This window comes from Pezoporus occidentalis, unplaced genomic scaffold, assembly GCF_034315485.1.
Source record: "Pezoporus occidentalis ecotype Australia unplaced genomic scaffold, CSIRO_AGI_Poc_V1 ctg93, whole genome shotgun sequence".
Lineage (NCBI taxonomy): Eukaryota > Metazoa > Chordata > Aves > Psittaciformes > Psittacidae > Pezoporus > Pezoporus occidentalis.
The window spans coordinates 8,304,275-8,323,388 of NW_026916294.1; the positions used below are offsets into that span (position 1 = coordinate 8,304,275).

The following is a 19,114-nucleotide window of genomic DNA, read 5'->3' on the forward strand; positions in this document are numbered from 1 at the left end:
CAAATGTTAAAGCATGTTATTAAAGGCATTGCCCAAATAACACTGACAGACTCCGGGCATCGACCACCTCTCCAGGAAGCCTGTTCCAGAGTTCGACCACCCTCTCTATAAAGTAATGCTTCCTGATGCCCCGTCTGAACGTCCCCAGGGGCAGCTTTGAACCATTTCCACACTGCAAACAAAGCGACGAAGCACACGCTTTTCCCCTCAACGCGGGACTTCGCTTCCCTCAGGTCGAACTTCCTCGGCATGCCAGGAGCCGCTGGGCTCACACAGAGCCAGCAGGAGCGCGGCCCGGGCACCCTGCCGGGCCCTTACAGCTCAATGGCCCCAGGCAGAGCCCTCGCACCCGGCAACCACATCTCCCCGAGGCCCGGCCGGGCGGACAGCACCCGACGCTGCCGGCCTCGGCCTCGGGAACAGCCGAAACAAGGACCAGGAGGTCCCCGCTGCCGGTAGCGTCTTACCCAGGCCCACCGAGGGTGCCCGACACCCGCCCCCAGCCAACTCCCTCAGCCAATCCCCGTCCCCGGCCAACTCCCTCAGCCAATCGCTGCCCCCCTCCTCCAAGCCCCGCCCCGTTGCCAGGCCCACCCTCGGCCACCGCCTCACGCCCCTCCGAGGTGACCCCAGGCGGCGACCCGGGACTCGGTGCCGAGCTCGCCCGTACCGGCCGCATCCCCGCTCTCGCCGTGGTTCATGGTGTAGTGCAGCATGCCTCCCAGTATGGTCCAGCCGCCCAATGAGTACAGCAGCGCCGCGCGCGCGTTCCACACCGCCAGCCGCAACTTACTCCCAGCCATAGCAACACCCGTGCTCACCGCTCGGGCCCCGCCGCCAATGGGGCGGAGAGCGCCGGTGCGCGCGTGCGCCCGGGCTATAGGGCGGGAGCGGTCCCAAGATGGCGGGTGGGGTGACAGGAAGATGGCGGCGGGGGGATAGGGAGGGGGACTGGCGGACCCGCAGGAGGAGATCTGCGCTCCTCCTTGTTTCCATCAGGACGCACGTACCCCAGTTAACGTGTTCACAAACAGAAAGACCACAGGCCAAGCATACAGATGAATTGGGAACACTAAACAGTAATGCTCTCACCCAGTTTTATTTTTAATTAATACAGGCCCTGGCTGCTAAAAAGACACCTAAGAACACACACTGTTACAAATCAAGGTAAAGACTGTTAAAATCTGTACTGGCTAAAACATCCAGATACAAACAACAGATAAACTGTGATTACAGTGTATGAAAAATGTGGAGTGAATAGAGACAAAAAGGAATACAAATAAATTAATATCTAGAAGGGCCAAGTAAAAAACTCTCCCTGTATATTTGTTTCATTTAATACTTAAAAACCTTTAAAAGAGAGAAAGAAGGAAATGTAAAATGAATCACTCCATTTCCGTTATCCACATGGTCTATGTAACTTCTGCTCTTTTGGGTTTGACCAAAGTCACGCTGCACTGGAAACTGCCAGCTTTTTGAGGTGGTCCATGAACACCTGGAGACTCACATCATCCGTCAGGATTGGAGCTCCCGATTCCTGCAGACACATAAAGAAAGAATGACTAACTGAAAGCAAATCAGATGTCAGCACTCTGAAGTAATTCCCTGCTAAATCAACCACCTTTTTCCCTGCAAAGGACAGATGGCAAGAGCTGACACTGTCCTCTAGTGCAGTCCCCAAAAGAAAGTCTTTTCTTTCTAAAGCGTTAGGAATTTTCCTGCCCAAAACAAGGTAAAGAGGATATAAAAATCTAGTATTCTCAGGTAAAATACATCTATATGTATCTATATTCAAGGTACTCTCTGCAGAATGCTAAATACACTGTGACCTAAGAATTTTAAGTCATATTTATAGGGAAAGTGAGCAGACAGATTTTTTTCATCAGGTCATCTGAAACCTGTAAGAACATACTGTACATCAAGTTAGCTGCTCACTTCAATAGCAGCCACCGCAGAAAATGCTCCTGGTCTGCCTGTGACCCACATGTAGCTGGGATAAAGGGATATCAAAGGGGCAAAGCACTCTTTGTGGACACCACTCTTCTCCTGCCACTGTTTACCTTGCCAGTTGCATAAAAATCTAACCTCCTAAGCTGGTTACTCCATTACCAGATCCTTTAGCACACAGAAAAAACCTTGTTTCTTTGCACTGCAAAGCACTGTAAGATCTTCAGATCCAGTCAGGTTTCAGCAAAAGCTCTTAGGTAAGAACTAGAGAACAGATGTAACCCGCTCATGGTTTGTGCCATGTGGTGAATTGGGTTGCCTGCTATGTAGACAAATCTGTAATTGTACATTATTTTACAGCATTCTAAACATGAGCAGCTCTTCCATTGCTTACCTGTCCCCATGCATAGAGGTTATTGTGGGTCTGAGAAGGGTTCACTTTAGACAAGAGGAACCGGGCCTATTAAGACAAAATGTCAGAGAAGTAAATGTAAGATGTACATTGACAGCACTCTCAGCTCCTCAAGACTTCTTACTGCTTTAGGTCCATGACTAGTGATGCCCCTCTGCTTTTGCAAGCAAAGGACCAATTTAACATAAGTGGGTTTTAAGTCCAGAAACAGCTCTGCTCCACAGGCAACTTGTCTCCAAGGGGCACTCACCTGGCAGGGCAGTTCTGGTTCCATGCGACACAGGCATGTCACCAGCACTGTCCCTCACGTGCCCCCACCTGCTCTTCAGCAAAGAGGTCAGTGTAGGAACAGCCTAACATGGTCACATCAAAAGCAAATCCCAAATCTTTGTTTCAGAGCATCAACCCCTGTCTCTTCACTGCTACAAACAAACCAGGCACACACAAGCACAGCACAACTGTAATTCCAGGAAGAGCAAAAATAGGAAGTATTTCATATCCGCACTTGGCATTGGAGACTAAAGGAACAGATGGTCACACTTCCTTGCAAGCTAACTGCACTCCTGTCTTGGGTAAGTTTAGATACATACCCAAAGCATTTCTTTCCCAGGTCTTTGCAGAATAAAAAGATATTTAACCTGGCTTTTGGGGGTTTTGGAGTTTCTTTTTACATCCTCATATTCAAAAGCATATCCAGCAAGTGATTGTCTTATTAAAGGACGAAGTTGTGGTAAAAGCTCATCAGAAAATATGCAAGCTCTGTACTTCAAAGAGCTAAATTACCACTGTATTTAACTTACAGAACCATCCTTCTAAAGTAAAGCAGAAAGACAGCTATTTGCTCTATTCAACAACAGAAAGAGCTCCTCAATAAACCTCCTTACCTGACTGCCCCCATGTTCCGTGTGGATGTAACGCGGCATCGGGAATCTGGTCTGCAAGATTTCCTGGGCATCATCCAGTGGGGCTTGTAATAAGTGCTTGAAGTTTTCATATTCAGGCATCTCTTGGTAACCAGCTTTCTGCCACTGTGCAATAGTCTATTGACAGGACAGGGAGAGGGTATAAAACTAGTAGAGATGTCTGCAAGCCTCCCCTTTTTAACCTGCATTCTTTAAGGCAGCAGAACGCACACTTTTCACTACCTCTGGAAATGACATTATTTAGTGTCTCTCATTTGCTGAGTGTCTTGATCTCCAACAACATGTAGAAACTCTCTAAGATAACTCTTTGTCATTGTTGACTCAAGTGTTCAACTCCTGTTCATGTCAATTGGGTATCCGTGCACACCTCTCAAAGGGAACTAATCTCATATGGCACACAGTCAGGAGCTAATAAGAAGCTAGCTGCCACAAACTAGCATGCCCAACTTCAAGTATCCTAATAACAATAGTTAAATATGAGTGAATTAGCTCAGTTCAAAAACAAAGGGAAGAGTTAAAATGCTTCCCAGTATTTAAAAGCAAAACTTGGAAAAATCCATAACCCATTTCTTTAAGAGCAGCAGTATTTAAGTGTCAAAACCTAGTAACCAAGTATGCCACGTAGCTGAAAATCAAACTGTATCTGCATAGCAAACTGCAGCTCTCTGCCCTGCTTAGTTCCAAGCTTTTCTGACCTTTACCAGGTATGGTAAGGGACCACCTTCATTACCAAGTGTCCTGGTAATGGTTACTTGGAAGTAGGAAGAAAATTAACTCTATCCCATCAGAAAACAGGACACCAAACTAGCATGAGAACTGTATCTCAGTGCACAACGCATCCTTAGCAATTGCAGTTGGGACTTTTTGTTGGGATACTGGGGAGAGAAACTGTATTAAAACCAGCAGCACACATGCAATGTCATTAGGTTAGTGTGGGCTTTGCAAGCAGCTTATTTGGTACTCGCAGTGATGCTGTCTACATGCCTGGCAGGAGCGAAGGTGTGCAAACAGAGAAAGAATGTGTTTCAACATACCTCACCAAGGTAGATAACTATCTGGAAGAAAGTATCCATCAGTAGGATTCTGTCAGGGAGAATACTGCTGCTGTCCAAAAGCACTGGCTGGGGAAAGGAAAAGTCAAAATCATAGAATCAGCCAGGTTGGAAAAGACCCTCAAGATCATCAAATCCAAATGTTCCCCTAGGGCTGCCAAGGCCACCACTAACCCATGACACTGAGGGCCTCGTCTGCACGGTGTGTGAACACTTCCAGGGACGGTGATTCCAGCACTGCCCTGGGCAGCCTGTTCCAATGCCTGACTGCCCTTTGGGGAAGGAATTGTTCCCAATATCCAGCCTAAACCTCCCCTGGCGCAGCTTGAGGCCATTTTCTCTTGTCCTATCCTTTGTTCCTTGGGAGCAGAGCCCAGCCCCTCCTGGCTCCATCCTCCTTTCAGGCAGTTGTAGAGATCAGTAAGGTCCCCCATGAGCTTTCTCTTCTCCAGACTAAACCCCCCCAGGTTCCTCAGTCATTCCCCATCACACTTGCACTCCAGGCCCTGCACCAGCTCCATTGCCCTTCTTTGGCCCTGCTCCAGCACCTCAATGTCTCTCTTGTAGTGAGGGGCCCAGAACTGAACACAGAATTCAAGGTGCAGCCTGACCAGTGCCCAGTACAGGGGTATGATCACTCCCCTGGCCCTGCTGGCCACGCTATTGCCGATACAGGCCAGGAAGCTGTTGGTCTTGGCTGCGGGGGCACACTGGAGGTGCCACTAAGCCCTCAGAACTATATTAACCCTCACAGTTGGCCAAACAGCTTGCTTGGTGCAGCCCGTATAGACATAACTCCACCAAAAGCTACTCAGTCCATGCAAACACCTTGCAGATCGCAGTCAGCCTCCTGGAGCATACCCGCATGGAGCAACGAGTTATCAGCTGCTGTCTGAAGTGCAGGATGCAAGAGAGCGATTCCTATGGCTATCCATGTTTAATTTCAAATTATCTTGAACAAAAGTATCTCAAAAATAAGAAGAAATAACGTGTGACCTCTGACAAATGCTACCAAGGGAGCTTCATATTACTTCAGCAGCTCCTGCATTTCTTTCCCACCAGACACATTCCTTCCAATGTGTCTGATGGGAAAGCTGTCAGCTTAAGGGAATCCTTGTCTGTTCACTGAATAGTTAAACAACTGAAAACAAGCAGCTGGTGAAAGATTATGATCTGGAAGGGCTGAGGCTTGCTGACTTACAAAGTGGACGTGGCAGCCTCTGGTAGAGAAGCAAAAATGTATGGAAACAGACTAAAACATTCAGTGGATGTTGAGGGGCATGAGCAGTGGGTCGGCAAGGGGGAGGGGAACAGGTTTGGGGTTTTTTGTGTGTGTTTTGGGATATTAATTTAATCCAAGCTGTAAGCTTACTGAAAACACAACTCATATTCCACATTGCCCCATCCCATCCTTTAATAATAACCTCGATTAAAAAAACATATAAGGGCCTTTTTACTGAAATACTGTTACTTGACTGAATACTCATTATTTTGGATTGATGCACTTCTTCCTGTTAAACAGGGACTCACCTCAGGAGGGCCATGGAAAGAATAAGCATAAAGGATGGGCTGGATCATAATGAGAGACTGGGTCAGATCTTGCCTAGCAAAGTGGTGACGGTAGTAAGAAGATTCATCTGGGCTGTTATTGAAGACCTGCAGGAATGGGGAGCGTCGCAGATGGAACATGAACTGCACCAGAAAGATGAGTGAGAGGAGACATTTCAGCAAGTTGTCAAAACGTCTGCACCCAAGTCCAGTCTTCCTGAACTGCAAAGCCCCTTATTAACTCCTCAGAGTTCTTTCCTTATCAGTCATTTGTAGCACTGAACTGCAGGAGCACCAAATTAAAAACGCATCTGTGCCTCCCATCTTGAAGTTGATAAATGATACAAGATCTTTTATCATCACTCCCACCCACCCTGGCATCCTTTTCTCATACTGTGGGAAGTGACATTCTTACCTGGGGATACAAAGAAAAGGATTCTGACAATCTGAAGGAGTTGGGATCATCTTTGTTATATTGTCCAAATTTCTGGCACTGTTGGAAGCAAAATGGATACTTTGGTTATTTTTTTATTTTATTTCCTTTTTAGAATTTACACTTTTTTTTTATGGGTGTTCTTTTGGTTCTTCTTAAATAGAGCAACCAAGGCATGAACATGACAACAGCAAGTAAGATAAAATTTACAGCCTCTTTAAGTCAGTGGTTTCTGTGTCTTCCTGGAACAAGAATGATGATCTGATCTATTTATCTATTTACATATATTAAATGGAGATTCGAAATTATCTAAGAATGAAAGAAATAGTACTTCTAGTACTACCCATTTCTGTTTTTCCATTACATCAGGCATACTATCTCATACCTAAGCTGCTTTGTACACTATGAAACACTTCTGCAGCAACTCTACTTACTTCTAGAGCCACAGCATCTGCATTTCACCAACTGCTTCACTGGAAACAAACAGCATCAAATGGTTTGAGGAATTTAACTATACATGACTCCACAATCATTTCAGCATGCATCATGCCCATGTGCGTTTTGACACTCAAATCTTTATTTGATACTGGCCCTGTTTTTTTTAGTATCTAATCTGTTAGTATCAACTCCACGTGGGTGTTTGGACAAGGCCAGAACTAATTTAGGCAATCAGGTTTGTGCAATTCAAAGCAAAAGACAGTATGAAGCTGCAGAAGTAATTACTACCCTGAACTTGGCACCACTGAACCCACACCTGAATACTCTGTCCAGTTTTGGGCTCCCCAGTGCAAGACAGACATGGATACAATGGAGTGAGTTTAGCAGAGGCCACCAAGCTGGTCAGGGGCTGTAGTACCTCATACAGAAGGAGAGGCTGAAGAAGGTGGGTTTGGTCAGCCTAGTGAAGAATGGGATTAGGGAGTCATGTTGCTGTCTGGTAGCTGGAGAAGTGGAGATTCTGATGGGGCAAAGGGAGGGGATGGGAATCACAGTGATCAAACACTGGAACAGGTTGTCAAGAGAAACAAGAGAAACTCTGTCCTTGGGGATCTTCAAAACTCAGCTGAACAAGAGCTGGAGCAACCTGTTCTAACTTCAAAGCCGGCCCTACTCTGAGCAGATGGATTGAACCAGAGACATCTGGAGGTTCCTTCCCACCTGCAGTATTCTGTGTTTCATTCACTGTCACTTCTGTAATCTCACTTTAACCCTTTCAGCATGATGGGATGCTTACCTACTCCATCCCAAATTCACTGATCATACTGGCTACTGAGCTATTGTGTACTGCAACTGTATGACCATAATCAGAGCACAAAAGAAGCAAGTCAATCTGGAAGGAGAATCGTGTTCTCGTTTCCAGAGACCATTTTTACTAGAATCGAGAATGCACCCAACTGCAGTCTTTGGGTCTTACCAGTCTGATCAGCTGTCTGTCCAGCCACCGCAGAACATCGGGTCCCTCCTCAGATTCAGCTCTGTACACTCCCAGTCGTGCCATCAGCACAGCGGCTGCTTCTTGGTCAAATGCAGCTTCTATGTGCTGGAGCTGACTCTGTGCATCTGCCCAACTATAGGGTTAGTGAAGGGTTAGTGCCACATGCATTCACCTTCAGCAAAACTCAAACCAGATTCAACCTCCCGGTGCCAAACACTCCATGGCCAATGCATGCAACAAAAAGCTAGACAAATTCCAGCACAAACTGCACGTTAAGTTTCTGCCATTCTGCCAAAGGACTGACAGGAGACACTCACTTTCTGGCTATGGTGGTGACACGAATGCGTTTCTGCGTACTGGAGTGCTGATACTGAGTGACAAACTGCACTGCCCCTCGGCCTCCCTGAGGTATCGGTGCGTTGTGCTGCAAATAAAACAAGGTAAGCCTTCAAAACAGGGAGGCTTTTCCATAACAGTAAACTACAGAGAACTGCACTGCAGGGAATCAGTTGAGCAGTCGCAAAGTACAAGGAAAAGATGGAACAGAGAAGAGAGATACATCTATTAGCATTGTGTTTTCCAGCAGCCCTTAGAATCAAGGGGTGTTGGGCCCATTTAATATTGGGTGTGACACTGACTCAGCTTCTCCCTTAAAGGATGGCAGCCACTCGTCACCTCTATAGCAACGAACTTAAGAATGGCAGTAGAAGGTCTAAGCAAAGGTGCTGTGAGACTACCATCCTATTCCAAAGAGTAACAAATTCACACAGCAGAGAAGACAGAGGCAAGACGTGGAACAGAATTCCTTTTGGGTAGCTTTCCTAGCTTCTAGCTGCCATATGCTCAGAAGCTTCTCCAGCCAAAAGTTACTTCTGAGCCATCAAGTTATTACAACTTGGAGGACCAAGTCTCCATTGCTATTTAAAAGTATAATTTCATTCTCCCAGCACCTACTGGCAAAAAAAGACAATTTTTTCTTTGTTAAATAAATACCATAGGAAGAAGACAAGGAAAGAATTCAGGTTTTTACAGAACAAAAAAAAAATAGACAATTTATGCATATGAAAACAACTTCGGAGACTATTTCTTTAGCACAAAACACCTGGTTGCTTTGCAGCCACCCATCTGCCACACAGGGGATGTCATTGCACTTTCTGGCCCTGAAACAAACAGTTTGGTGTGTGAAAAAAAAAAGACCAAAAACCTAGAGGACTGACCTGATTTACCACTTCAAAGTAAATGGCCAGAGTTGTGCTGGGATCCAGGCTACAAATTTTCCATTGAGAGGTTCCTCCAATTCCAAGCTCCTGCACAGGATCAAAAGTAAAGTAGCATTTTTACCTCTAGCAGCAGGTAAGGGAAGCTTATGTCATACTTTGAGCAGAGGTACAAGTAATAAGCAGGCATTCTGGATCTGTTATCTTTGGGGTATGAATGAAGTTACTGAAGGCCACAGTTAAAAGAAAGCCTTATGGGGCACGAATTCCATCTAGGGAAGACTGTCTATTCCTAGGGATGTTTCCAAATTGTTCTTCTCCTTGAAAACTCTGACATTCTAGCCGAGCTGTAGGTCTAGACAGAAACTTTGCACTGTTCATTCACTTCTTTGTTAAAGGCTTTTCCATGTCAGAAACTTACACTTTCAGAGACACACGGCCCTTTAGCATTCAGGGATATGCATGGTCCAATAGCTCCTGCAATTTTCAGCTCCCTAGAGGTCTGGAACAAAGTAAATAAAAGTTGTTTGGTTTGGGTTTTTAAAATCACCAGCACTTTTCTTTCCCAATTAATGTCATCCAGTGAAACTAATCTCTAACCTTTACATCCAAACATGCACCAAAAGCCATCCGAAATTCCCCGTTGAATCCTTTGTTAAATACCCGCTGGAAGGTCTGCTTGAACAGGGAAGTATTGAAGGAGTCTCCCATCACCATGTGTCCTCTGGGAAAGGAAAAACAATATGTAAAGGAACTGAAGCAACTGGGAACTGGAAGTAAATCACAAAGAATATGTCTCTCCAGCTCTTATGCATGCAAACACATGCAGACCTGTTTTAAAGCATGCCTTTCATAGGTAGAATTCACATCAGGGAGTGCAGATTCATGGATGCCTCCTCCAAAGCCAGACGTGTTAATGCTCCATCTTGGCCAGCTTGCTTTCTCAACTACATTTCTTGCCCATCCCTTTAGCTGTCTTAAAAATGCTCATGTTTCACCAGTTAGAAATACTTCAACTGAGGAAAGAGCTTCACTCAGGCTGCTTTCCTGGATCAGGGCTGGTACCAGCCACATTACAGACAGGATGCCTGAGGGTGCATGGGTCTGTGTTGTGCCTTCCCACGGTGCCTTGGTAACCCCAGGCCTGATCAGATGGAGCTTAGGAACACAACCAACAGGTCAAACCATCTGCTGCTTACTGCGCTCTACAAGATTACTTGCAAATACCTTGCTCAAACCCTCCTTTGACTCTCTAGACATAATGACTGATAAGACACGCTGAGTACCCAAAAGGCCTGGTTTAGCACACAGCCATCCTCAGAGAGGTCATAACTGGTTTCAGTGATACAGAACACAAGACATGTACCCCTTAGAGATGTCACTTAAAACTAGACCCGGGGAAGCCAAGAATCCCTAGAGAAAGCACAAGTGAGCTGTTAAGTGGAGAGAATCTGGCCCAGACAAAGAAAGCTTCTACCCACAGTGCCTGATAGTCTGCTCTTCTGCTGGCACTTCAGTCATGCACACATCACAAAGCATGGCAGATCTATCCCATAAATTCTGGAAAGGATACTTGCTATCTCCCAAGGAGGCAGGAAGCATTTGCAAAGGACATGTCACACCATGCTTTAGAATACCTTTCTCAAAGCAGGACATGGAGTTTTCTACCAGCAGTGCTAATTCACATGCTGTTTTGAGACTTCAGAAATGAGGACTTGGGATCAGGTGAGGTTTGCCATAAAACTCCTGGCAAATTCAAACCACAATTTAGAAAAGACTGGTAAAAATCTCACCTTTTTGCAAACTTAACTGCTTTCTGAACTGTTGGCCCCCTCCAAAACAACAACAAAATAAAGCACAGGTGCCACCTTTGTGCTCTCCTGTTGTGAACATACCCAGTGAGGTTTGCACAACACTTCATCTCCAGCAGTCCAGTCTGATCCAAGGCACAGGCATAGATGTCAACACAATGCCCATTGGCTGCAGCGCGATTAGCCAGGGTCTCGTAGTGCTGGGGAAACACACATGGTGGTCAGGATGCTGCAATGGGCAGTTTTAATACTGCTCTCCAGCTGAGGCTAGCCCATGAAACACAAGGTTCAAATGATGTGATTACCAGCGCTCTGGTAGCTAAACAGTTCTGCTCTTACTGCTGGAGCACACTTCTCCCTCCAAAGAAGTTTGTGCTCGGATGAGCTTGAGTAGCATGTCAAGAGGTGCCATACTGCTTTCTGTAAGCTGACAGGCATGTTCATGTCTGACATTTTTACCATTTTAACTGGGTTTTTCTCATAGAATCCCAGACTGGTTTGGGTTGGAAGGGACCTTAAAGCTCATCCTGTTCCAACCCCCTGCCACAGACAGGGACACCTTCCACTAGACCAGGTTGCTCCAAGCCCCGTCCAACCTGGCCTTGAACACTGCCAGGGATGGGGCAGCCACAGCTTCTCTGTGCAACCTCTGCCAGGGCCTCAGCAAGGATTTTTTCCTAATATGTGATCTAAATCTCCCCTCTGTCAGTTTAAAGCCATTGCCCCTTGTCCTGTCATTACCTGCCCTTGTAAAAAGTCCCTCTCCAGATTTCTTGCAGGCCTCCTTTAGGTATCGGAAGTCATAGGTCAAGAAGACAAAGGATGCTTATAGGAAGGGACCAATTCTTGGAAAACAGCTTTTCTCCTCCCCAGAAAGAGATACAATGATGTTGATGAACAAAACTCTCCACCCACCATCAGCTAAGAAACCATACTGCAATACTTCTTCCTCTGAGAAGGCACAAGACTGTACTGGAGAGGTAACGGGAAGGAAGTGGTTTTTACCCTTCCCTTGACCACTCTCATAATTTAATATACACAAAAGGTTCAGGCACTTCCAAGGACAACTGTGCCAATATCTGGACATACAGTTCCCACATCCAGAGAATGGAATATGTCTGTTCCGTAGGGAAGGACACTGATCAGCTGTCAAAATAGCAGTGTAGGTTTGTGTTATGTACTTTCCCCTCATTTAGTGTTCTGACACAACATTCAGGTTTTGGTTTTAAACATTCCCAGCAGGCACCAGCACCTACTTTGGTGGCCTTCTTCATGAACCTTGCATTGTCCTTCTCTATGTCATGCCAAGAACGGATGGGTGTTTTCAGCTCATCTCCTACCACCATGCCTGGTCCTTGTGTTGGTGGCCCACCTGTAAACAGCATTATTCTGGCCCCTGTGTTTGGAAATGTGCCCTAAAATAAAAATAGAGACTTATGTTAAGGGGGAAGAGAGGGAAAATATTATTAAATAGCAACCAATGCTTTAGGGACCTGTCTCTGCTAGAGCCCACCTTGATAAATAGCAATGCATTTCCTGACAGTCACAGCATTCTCACGTCTAGACTCAAGCTACGTCAAGCTTCATGTCTTTGTAACAGGAAACAAGCGGTTTCTGTTCTTTTTACTTACATCTTAGATGATGGTCAGATAAAACCAGTGCATCCTATCACCTCCACATGGTGACGCACACAAGAATCAGAGACCTTGAAACACCTGCATTATTTTATCATTTAAATGGAAACCCCCAGCCCACATGTCAAATGTCGTAGAGACAAACTGCACCTCTACAGCCAATGTACCTGGGCCACAAACCAAGCTGGACTGACACCTGCACACCTCTCAGCAAAGACTGACAGGTGCTTACTTTGACCGCCTCATCCCAAGCAGCAGCATGAAGAAAAGTACCTCCAGTAAACCAACTGCAATTGAAAGAGCCACTCCAGTGGAACGTAAAGGCCTCTTTCCCTGGGTCACTGGCCATGGATCCCTTTGCAGTTCTCCAAGCAGATCTGTTAAATTCATGTCAACCTTATGTACTGGCTGCAAAAACCTGCAAAAACCCAAATAAAATGTTTTCCTGCTTAGAAATTTAGAGAAGAAAGTGCCTCTCTGTTCCTGGCACACTTAAATTGCACTGAATTATCAGAAGTAAAAAGTCACATGGCATGTGCCCTTCTTACATCCACACTTCCCAAGGCCTTTGCAAAAGACAAGAATTGATCAAAGCAAGACATCAGGAACTGAAAACAAGCCAAAGTCACATCAAGCATAGGAAAGAACTGCAGTGGTGGTTTAGTCTACCAAAATGCAAAAAGCTGCCACTGAAAGATAGAAGCTGATAAAGAAAGAAACTGTATTCAGCAGAGGCAGATACAGCTTTACAGCTCAGGGATCACTTTTGCCTGTCAATCAAGTTTTGGACTTTGCTGGGCCAAGGGTAGGAGGTGGTATGCAGGATTGTTAAGACATGCCCCACCACTGGCTGCTCAATCAAAAAGACAAGCCCCTGCTCTAAACAACTCCTGAGCAATGTGCTTTCCAAAGACAGCTACTCTGTTTTTCAATAGAAACCTAGACTGAATGCCAATTGTATTCTTGCAACTGCAAACCCAAGACACTACAGTAAGTCTGATACACTGTCAGCAGCTTTGGTAAATCCCATCCATACCCGTCACCTGAAATAGAGAGATAGCTGTGAAAAGAGAATGCTATTTAAATCTTCTTACAAAGATTATTCTTGGGAAACCCAGGTTTATAAGCATGATGCCGAAGGAACATAAAGCACCCGCCCTGCTTTTCTGCTGTGCTGGTGCAGCTTACCTGCTTGAAATAACAGGTTGCTCTGGAGTCTGAAGAGGTCTTCCCTGTTGAATGGGCACAGCTGGCCTTGAAAGCCCAAGCATATCCTGGAGAATAGTGAAGAGGAGGCAGGGATGTACTATTTAAAAACTAAACATTATTTGCTGTCAAACCCTGAGGCTGCAATATTGTAACATTAAATACATTAAAAATCTGTACAATTATTAATCTTTGTACTCCCATTAGGAATGGATCAATGAACCCATATGTGAGATACACAAACTGTATTTTGGACAAGCTTCAATCAAAGGCAAGAAGAAAGGAGAAGAGCCCAGTGCTCGAAAGACCAGCAGTGGTGTCAGCAGAGCCAACAGGAGCAAGTCACTGGCCTAAGACATGGCAGAACATACCTGTATTTGCTTAGCTGTCAGGTCCTTTGTGCCCCTAAACACATAGCTCTTGGAAATCCCTTCACAGCTCAGCTCATGAACCTGGATCATTCTGCCAAAAGTGATAAGCCCCACCAGAGCATCAGAAGGCAGCAGGCTCAAGGACATCTGGAGGGACTCCTTCAGTGCCTGCAAGTCCTCCTCTTCCAAACACGTGTCGACAACATACAGGAAGATCAATGGTGTCTGTGGACCTCGCTGATGTGGAAAGAGATGCATTTAGTGGGTGTGTACATATGCCAGGTGACACTTCATAATGCCTCCAGCCAATGAATAAAATCAGCCCTACCTTAAGCACGTTGCAGAAATGTTATTTATTGGCATTATCTTAAGGAAATACAGTACACATAATCTGTCACAAATAAGACAGTTCTGGGGGGTTTCAAACTTGCCTGTGATTCACTTACCTGCACAATATATTCAATTGTTGAAAACTGAGGCATAAGCTCTGCTGGTTGATTGACTTCAGATATGCCTGCATATGCTGGAGGGAACTGAAAAAGAGAACAAAAAATCAGGACAAGGAAGTCGCAGGACAGAAATGTAGGCCCTCCTCTGCAGTACAGAGGCTGCCCTGCTCATGATGTGGTTATTCAACTCTTTATTTACTGCCACTGCATCAACCTGATTAACTCATGACAAGAGACCCATAGTGCTGTTTTCCAAAGCACAGACAAGTTCCCAGCAGTATGGACAGCCGCTCAACCCAGTGTAAATAAAAGGTGGGACTAAACCAGTGACTGTGTGTCAGCTGGAATTCACTTAGCCACATGACAGTTCTGATAGCAAAAGTCTACTCAAATCTAACGATTTTCATACTCGACAAGAACAGTAAGCATCAAGTGCAAAAACCACACTGGGAACACATGGGACATAGTGTGGAACACATGGGACATGGGACAAAGATAGCATTATTATCTCCTTCCTAAGCTCTGCATGCTGGCAAAACTGAACTCGAGCCAGACAAGATGTCAGGTAATACAGACCCATTAGCAAGTACTCTGTTCTGGGTTCATCAGGAGAAAAAGGCCAAGGGGAGGAATCTAGAAAAGTGGAATTTATGCTGAATATCCTTTGCCAGGGATGTTCAATAAAATTGTGCACTGAAAAGCAGAAAGGGCTGATGCTTTTTCCAACTTACCTGATTTCTCTGAAAACAGAAGTTACAAGCCCAGAGCTTGGCCCGATAGTCAACCTGGCTGCAAGGGAAAGATGAAGCATTAGTATAACCACAGGACCGATTCTACAGCACAGCTTCACAATTGTCCATACTGGTTCACAGCACTGAGGAAGAAACAGAATAGCATACACTCAACTTGAATGACAAGAGGTTTAGGGATTCAGACTCCTGTTCTATTGCCAAAAAGTCCATCAGCTCACCCAGCCCTGCAATTCCAGGCTTGTCAGCATGAGAGACCACGGACAGCTCTCTGGAGCATAGGTTGGGCAGACAAAGACTCAGGTCTAATCATTCTTTCGCCACACTTGGACTTACCTCAGTCATCTTATTGTTTGTACAGCTGTAGCACACAAGTACTCCAGTCACAGAGCAGCAGGAGCCACTCACCCACATCCTGCACAAACACTGAACAAATAGGCTGTTCCCTGCCCCAAAGAGTTTACTTAGCTCAGAACATCCTGGAAAATGCAGTAAAGCCTGGCCATACTCTTGATTTATGGGCTTGATCTCTTTTTGCTTCTTCTTACTGGCCTTCCCTGCTTTTTCTCAGCCCAGCACTAATCTCTGAGTATGTACAACCATCACATGATTTTGGGACCAAGACTGTTCCTCTTGAATAGTCAGCAAAACTTCAAAGACAACTGTGATGTTCATAGGGGAGCTGACCTGCAAGCAGCAGGAAACCAACTGAACATCACAGTACAGAGAACAGTATCAGTATAATCAGCATCTTTGTTTAAGTTTCATCATTCATCACAAACTCCTTGGCCATTTTCATATCATCTCTGCCTCAATAGCCTCCCCAAAGGCACTCCTCTCTCCTCTGGATCTGGCAGCTCTAGTAACAGGCTGGCATTCAACAGCAAGCATGCATGGATTTTAGGGATGTGGAACTGCTTGAGCGAGTCCAGATGAGGCCACAGAGATGTTCCAAGGGCTGGAGCAGCTCTGCTCTGGAGACAGGCTGAGAGAACTGGGCTGGGTCAGCCTGGAGAAGAGAAGACTCCATGGACACCTTAGAGCAGCTTCCAGTGCCTAAAGGGGTGACAAGAAATCTGGAGAGGAGCTTTTGATAAAGGCAGGTAGTGACAGGACAAAGTGGTTTTAAGTTGACAGAGGGGAGATTGAGATGAGACATCAGGAAGAAATTCTTCCCTGTGAGGGTGGTGAGGCCCTGGCACAGGGTGCCCAGAGAAGCTGTGGCTGCCCCATCCTGGCAGTGTTCAAGGCCAGGTTGGACAGGGCTTGCAGCAACCTGGTCTAGTGCAAGGTGTCCCTGTCTGTGGCAGGGGGTTGGAACTGGATGACCTTTAAGGTCCCTTCCAACCCAAACCAGTCTGGGATTCTATCATTGGATGACTTCAACAAACCCACGGCATCTAACTAAAAGAGGCCACCAAGCACTAGGCAGAGAAAAAGAGGAATAAGGAAGGAGCAAAGCTCAGATAAAAACTAGGTACTATCCTTCCTCTATTAACATCCCCAGCCAAGAAGTTCATACCAGAGTGGGTTGAGCACTGCTTTGCAAGTCGGCCTGCTACAAAGCACCGGCTCATACTGCGCAGGAGGCAGGTCAGGACGCTCCTTCAGCGGGGTCAGAAGACAGGCCAGGGGCACAACCATCCTCGTGGCCTCCAGCCTGCTGGAGGGCCACACGTTCCAGCTGAAACGCACACCATCACGCTCCTCATTTTGCTGGATGAACTCCAGGTACGTCGCCATGGGACTGCAGAAGCTCTGAAAGGACATAAGCAACACGCTGCATGTAGACACAAGACATTGCAGGACAAAGCCAATACATTATAATGAGTGAATCCCATTATCAAATGGACAATGTGATTGTATTAACCTCTTCTGTCTGGTGCTTTCCAGACATTCCAGGCAATTAAAACACCACCAAATCCAAAGAAGAAACAAGGCAATCATGCACTCTAGGCTAGATGTGAGGGGTTTTTCCCTTATGATCCACATTTAACATCCCACTCAGTACCCACTCAGCCTCATACCGGCCTCGAAGCAATCCTGCCTGACTCAGGTAAGGGTAAAACAGGTTTCCAACATAACCTAAAGCCTTCAGCTGAAACCTTGGCAGGGGGAATGAAGGCCAAAGCACTCATCACAAATGTCACCGGGCCGCCAGCCTGACCTGCTTACAGATGGAAAGGAGCACATCACAAAAAGGTCAAAAAAGACCTTCGGACTCACTCCCAACAGCTCCACGTCCCTCTTGTGTTGCTGTCCCCAGAGCTGGATGCAGTGTTCCAGGTGGGATAGAGGGCAGACCCTTCCAAAGCCTCAGCAGATGAGTGGCGGTAGTATTCCAGCATCCACATGGGATCTACTATAGGGCACACTGCTCACCCCTGCTCCTTCCTCGCTGTGATACAGGGAACACAGCAGATCCCCCAGCCACAGCTCGGCACAGCTTTAGGGTACACCGCGGATCCCCAGCAAAGCCACAGGAACCACCTCCGACCCCTACGGCAATTCCATGGGGAAAAGCCCTAACCCCCTCCACTGCTGAACACCACCGGAGACACCACCGACCCCTCCAGCCTCTCCCATAGGATACACCACTGAATGCCCCCAGCCCCTCCCATATGGGACACCACTGACTCCCCAGCCCCTATAGGGCACGCACTGACACACCCCACAGCCCTCCTACAGGGGACAGACCGGACCCCCCGTCCCCACAGCGCCCACCTGCCCGCTCCGCGCCGCTCCCTGCCGCCGCCGTCTCCCGGCAGGCCCCGCGCACCCGGCAAGGCCAGCTCAGCGGTACGGCGTGCCCGTAGGCAAGATGGCGGCACCGGCACGCCCCGCCCGGCCCCGGCGAGGCTCCGCCGACATCTTGGCTACGGGCACGCTGCTCGCCGGTCTGAAGGAGGGGAAGAGACGCGACCCATCGGGCCGCCATCTTCACTAAGGGTGCCAGGTGCAGTGTTGGAATGGAGACAAACGGTGTGCCCCTACTGAAGATGGCGGGGGAGGCGTCGCCTTCCTGCGCTGGCGGCCCGATGGGTGAGGGGTGCAGCTCTTCTGTCAGTGTGCTCGGCAGCTTTAGGGGGTGCTGTCGTGGTCGTGACAGCTTTACCCTCACGGCCGGGTTGAGACCACAGGGGTTCATCACTCATCATAGAGGAGAACCACCTGTGCGTAAACGCTAAAGTATATAATATTCACATTACTACTATTGTTAGCGTCGTCAGACCCAGGACTTGCTCTCCAAGCGCTACCAGTAAGAGGCAAAGCAAATCTGCTCCTCCGCAGTTGCTTGCTTGTCCTTCATTTTACAGATTCCTCACATCGCCATGTCTCCAGAGCAAAGCACAGCACCGTAACGGGGATGCAGGGCTCCAAGGCCACAGTGCACACACCCTGCTAGCATGAGGTGAAAAACACTGAGCAGCTGGTGCGAGCTTGTGTCCTGGTTTCAGCTGGGATAAACTCCCATTTTCTTCCTAGCAGCTGGCGCAGTGCTGTGTTTTGGATTTAGCATGGAATAATACTGATAACACCACTATGTTTTAGTTCTGCTGAGCAGCGCTCACAGAGTCAAGGCCTCTTCTGCTTAGTGTTTCTAGACCAAATAACTAATGTAAAAGCTTTCCCCTTCTGTTGTCTTGGAAGAATCACAAGCTTGCTCAAAAAGTGAGAGAAGGGGGAGGGAAAACCACCAGCCGCCTCTATAAGCCCCAACTTGTTTTGTGCTTAACAGCTGAAAGAGAACGCTTTGAGCTCTGCTTCCCCTCTTCCTCACTCGCCCCAGGATCTCCTGAGTAGCAGGAAGGCAGTCTGTGTGTGGTGGACAGCCCTCTTTAAGGTGTCTGTACCCTGTTTAAGGTGTCTGTACCCTGTTTAAGGTGTCTGTACCCTGTTTAAGGTGTCTGTACCCTGCTTCAAAGC

The 19,114-nt window shown here is 46.9% G+C and overlaps 2 protein-coding genes across 2 annotated transcripts in view; one reads left to right on the top strand and one right to left on the bottom strand.

Moving 5' to 3' along the window:
* DZANK1 (double zinc ribbon and ankyrin repeat domains 1) overlaps positions 1–19,114 on the top strand; it is a 498,878-nt gene that overhangs the window by 443,923 nt on the left and 35,841 nt on the right.
* On the bottom strand, positions 1,285–18,066 carry SEC23B (SEC23 homolog B, COPII coat complex component). Its single transcript, XM_062605926.1, has 20 exons — positions 17,912–18,066; positions 16,710–16,945; positions 15,170–15,227; positions 14,436–14,522; positions 13,990–14,226; positions 13,601–13,686; positions 12,686–12,830; positions 12,035–12,193; positions 10,863–10,978; positions 9,568–9,691; positions 9,389–9,469; positions 8,968–9,057; positions 8,068–8,174; positions 7,730–7,883; positions 6,298–6,375; positions 5,865–6,026; positions 4,317–4,403; positions 3,244–3,399; positions 2,342–2,407; positions 1,285–1,537 (listed from the first exon to the last, which is right to left on the bottom strand). The coding sequence occupies exons 2-20, from the start codon at positions 16,928–16,930 to the stop codon at positions 1,448–1,450; spliced, it is 2,304 nt and encodes a 767-aa protein (XP_062461910.1). The 5' UTR covers positions 16,931–16,945; positions 17,912–18,066; the 3' UTR covers positions 1,285–1,447.

Bases quoted from the DNA above. Each gene is read 5' to 3' on its own strand.
- SEC23B (XM_062605926.1), bottom strand. From the start codon at position 16,930: ATGGCGACGTACCTGGAGTTCATCCAGCAAAATGAGGAGCGTGATGGT. The intron at 3,400-4,316 runs GTATGTTGAAAC...TCCTGTCAATAG, and splicing joins TAGTTATCTACCTTGGTGAG to ACTATTGCACAGTGGCAGAA. The intron at 2,408-3,243 runs GTAAGGAGGTTT...TTGTCTTAATAG, and splicing joins CGGAACATGGGGGCAGTCAG to GCCCGGTTCCTCTTGTCTAA.